Below are 4,117 nucleotides of genomic sequence, written 5' to 3'. Positions count from 1 at the left end.
AAATTTTTAAGAAAAAAAATACGAGTATATCGATACTTTTTTGCTGCGTTGTTTTTCTCTTTTTACTAACAAATTCCAAGTCTTGTTTACTGAAATATGTATATCCGAATGACAAATTTCACTTGCCTTGCTTTGTGTTCTTTTTTTTAAATTTATCTCAGCTGGCTTTTCCTGCTGACTTCTATGAATGTAACCGTAAAGAATACGAAAAATGGAAAAGCTACTGGTCGCGAATCGAATATATTTCTTGAAAGGTAGTCCAGACTTCTCAGACGGAATTTGGAATTTTGACTAGTTTGAGTTTTACTCTCCCTCTGTCCATGGAAAGGTCCATGGAGTGAAACACACATATCGCAAAGAACAATTCTAATCATTCGGAATTTTGAATGCAACTTTGACCAACGATACTTTTGTCTAAGTAATTGTAATTAATATTTCCATATATCCATAGTATTTTAATATTAACTAATTAAGCTAGTTCACGCTATGCCGGATAGCTTTGGCGCCGGCCCGAAACTTGGGGCTTCTGATCTCACATAAGAACGGTGATTTTAACGCGATTTCTATGACGGAGCGAAGCTGCGCTGTGCCGATCTCTTAGGTGGAGAGTCACATATCGGATAGCTCAGTTTAGCTGCGGCTGGAAAAACTATCCGGAATATTATGAACATAGCCGAAGACAACTGTGTTTCAGGTGCCGGTAACATGATACAGTCTGTTTCTTTATATATGTTACACTAGTTGTCGTGTAAAGCAAATAATAACAATATTATAGTTACACTGTATTGTATAAGTTCTGGTGGTTTTTACTTTGTTTTCCATCTTGCATTGAGTTAACCTGCGATCAGGCGGTCCCTCTTCCCTTTTCGTTTAGGAGACGAAAAAGAAAAAACGCCTGATCGCAGGTTAGCACTGCGTCTCCAGGGTGACCCATCAGGGACATAGAGCACTCTTCAACGAGGAAGCTGCATGTAAGCCCTCTTCGTGCATCATCCCTTTGGACATTTTTCTACGTCAGTTAAATCATCTCCCGTTCAGCCGTCACCTCGAGTCGACGTCGGTTGAACTTCAGGCTACCCGCGCCCCAGCGTCCCGTGTAGCAGTTCAGTTTTGCTTTCATCACAGGGATAACAAGAAATCACTTTTTAGGGAAAAAAAAGGGCAAAAGTGAACTGTCTTGAAATTTTCCAAATGAAGGAGAGCTTTTTAAGGATGTACCTTTTTGCCCCCCCCCCCCCCCCCCCCAAAAAAAAAGGAAAAAAGAAGAAAAAAAAACGAAGGAGAAGAAGAGGGTCAGAAGAGGCGGCGAGAGTTCTCTTTCCGGGAAGCTGGTAACGAACATGCGTAATAGCTGCGCGGGAAACCCAAAATGGCGGCCGAGAGACTCGCCAAAAGATAATGTCAACAAATCAACGTTTTTTAGGTTTTCCATCCTCTATTTAGACTCGACAAACTCTGATAAGATGAGTCAGGGAAAGAGGTTTGTGCGGGCATTATCGAGAATTGGTTATCCTAAAGCTGATGAGTTTGAAGGCGACAGTCTTGAGTGGTTGTTCGACTGTGACTCACTTGTGCCTTTTCTGGAATGGTTTTGTGAAAATATACACGAAACTAATGTGCTATCACAAGAGGATTTAAACAGGTATATATGAAACAATTTAGACTCAGGAAATTTATAATTGCTACGCCACTGAGAAAGTACTCTAGAGTTTTCAGTTTGTATACTTGTGTATTCAAAGGAGTTCATAGATCTCTCTAAAAAGGCCAGAGCAGGTCTTCCCAAATTTCCCCCAAAATACTGTATACCTACACCAATTGCAATCACGTTGACATGCAAAGAAACAAAAACAAAAAAGCCAAAGGATAATAAGTAAGCCATAAAAATTACATTTGTGAGTACATTTTGATTTCTTGATAACACTGAAAGCACGAGCATTTCACTTTTTTAAAAAAATGTGGTCAAATTCCACAGGATATGTAAGTTGGCAGGTTAGATGGTCAAATGCCCCACTGGCCTAGCGCTTCAAAAAGCATCAAATTTCGCACCCACCAGTGATTATTCAAAAAATTTTCCTATGCGTCAAACCGTTTATTGAAATGTAAATATCCTACTAAACACGTCTGAAATATCTAAAGTCTCGGAAAGTTGTCTTATAAAGGTTTGTTCATTAAATTTAAATGAAACTATTCATTCCAGAAAGTCCACATTTAACAGGCTTTTCCAAAGGCTCTCAAATGATCATCTCAAACAAGACAGTGAAATATAGGAGCAATGACCAGTAAATGCGGTGCACATGCTGAATGTGGAAAGAATTACAAAATCCTTCCGTGGCGGCCTTATTTTGGATCAAATTCCCCACTGTATGGAGCAAAACTCCTGTCAAATGCCCAGGGTATACCCTGGGGGAGGATAAGTTGTTTTGGAATTGACTAATACATAATGAATTTGACATCAATTAACGTGAGAAAAATTGGCCACCCTTTGTTTAAAAATGTAATTTAATGTTAATTTCTATGTCTGTGATAGCCTTCCTCGGAGATTCCATGTCAAATTATTTTTTTTCTCATCACCTTTAGTAACTCCACCTTCTACTTTGCTTATAGGTTTGATGAACTTTGTTCATCAGGAGCTTCTATTCTTGAAGTAAGTAACTTGATGTACTGAAGTTACTTTATTAATATAGAAATAATCTAGAGATCATTACACTGTAGATGAAAATAATTCCTTTAAAAACAAACAATAGTAATATTAACCTTTTAATATTATTCCTTTTATCTTCTTCAGCTCAAATTTAAGTTTCTGGGTTAATTCTCAACTACCTTTTTCTCCTACCCTAATTATAAGGCAAAGGAAACAGAGAATCAACCAAAGTTAAAAAATTAATTTAATTCTGCCTAGTAACAGTCATATCCTCCTGCTTATTCTCCACACTGTTCTCCATACCTTTCCTATCGCAGGGTTCTATGTGTTTCCCAGGTTAGGAAACACATATCACTAGGGATATGTGTTTCCAAGGTAGGAGAACACATGTCACTAGAGATATGTGTTTCCAAGGTGGGGGAACACATTTCACTAGCGATATGTGTTTCCCAGGTGCGGGAACACATATCACTAGGAATATGTGTTTCCCAGGTGGTTGAACACATATCACTAGGGATATGTCTTTCTTAGGTGGGGGAGCACATATTGCTAAGGATATGTGTTTCCCAGGTGGGGGAACACATATCACTAGGGATATGTGTTTCCCAGGTGGGGGAACACATATCACTAGGGATATGTGTTTCCCAGGTGGTTGAACACATATCACTAGGGATATGTGTTTCCCAGGTGGGGGAACACGTATCACTAGGGATATGTGTTTCCCAGGTGGGGGAACACGTATCACTAGGGATATGTGTTTCCCAGGTGGGGGAACACATATCACTAGGGATATGTGTTTCCCAGGTGGGGGAACACATATCACTAGGGATATGTGTTTCCCAGGTAGGGGAACACATATCACTAGAGAGATGTGTTTCCCAGGTGGGGGAACACTTATCACTAGGGATATGTGTTTCCCAGGGGGGGAACACTTATCACTAGGGATTTGTGTTTCTCAGGTAGGGGAACACATATCACTAGGGATATGTGTTTTCCAGGTGGGGGAACACGTATTACTAGGGATATGTGTTTCTCAGATAGGGGAACACTGTTACTAGGGATATGTGTTTCCCAGGTGGGGGAACACATATCACTAGGGATATGTGTTTCCCAGGTGGGGGAACACATATCACTAAGGATATGTGTTTCCCAGGTGCTGGAACACTTATCACTAGGGATATGTGTTTCCCAGGGGGGGAACACTTATCACTAGGGATTTGTGTTTCTCAGGTAGTGGAACACATATCACTAGGGATATGTGCTTCCCAGGTGGGGGAACACGTATTACTAGGGATATGTGTTTCTCAGATAGGGGAACACTGTTACTAGGGATATGTGTTTCCCAGGTGGGGGAACACATATCACTAGGGATATGTGTTTCCCAGGTGGGGGAACACATATCACTAAGGATATGTGTTTCCCAGGTGCTGGAACACTTATCACTAGGGATATGTGTTTCCCAGGGGGGGAACACTT

At 40.4% G+C, this 4,117-nt stretch overlaps 1 protein-coding gene across 1 annotated transcript in view; it reads left to right on the top strand.

Moving 5' to 3' along the window:
• The first annotated feature begins 1,366 nt into the window (after window positions 1–1,366).
• LOC140953534 (HAUS augmin-like complex subunit 3) overlaps window positions 1,367–4,117 on the top strand; it is a 12,629-nt gene continuing 9,878 nt past the window's right edge. The window contains exons 1-2 of the mRNA XM_073402940.1: window positions 1,367–1,642; window positions 2,605–2,644. Coding sequence (XP_073259041.1) covers window positions 1,464–1,642; window positions 2,605–2,644 — 219 coding nt within the window. The 5' untranslated portion in view covers window positions 1,367–1,463. The remainder of the gene's footprint in view (window positions 1,643–2,604; window positions 2,645–4,117) is intronic.

The sequence above is a fragment of the Porites lutea genome, chromosome 12 (assembly GCF_958299795.1).
Source record: "Porites lutea chromosome 12, jaPorLute2.1, whole genome shotgun sequence".
Lineage (NCBI taxonomy): Eukaryota > Metazoa > Cnidaria > Anthozoa > Scleractinia > Poritidae > Porites > Porites lutea.
Note: the sequence above shows the minus strand (reverse complement) of the source record. Positions and strands in the feature narration are given on the sequence as shown.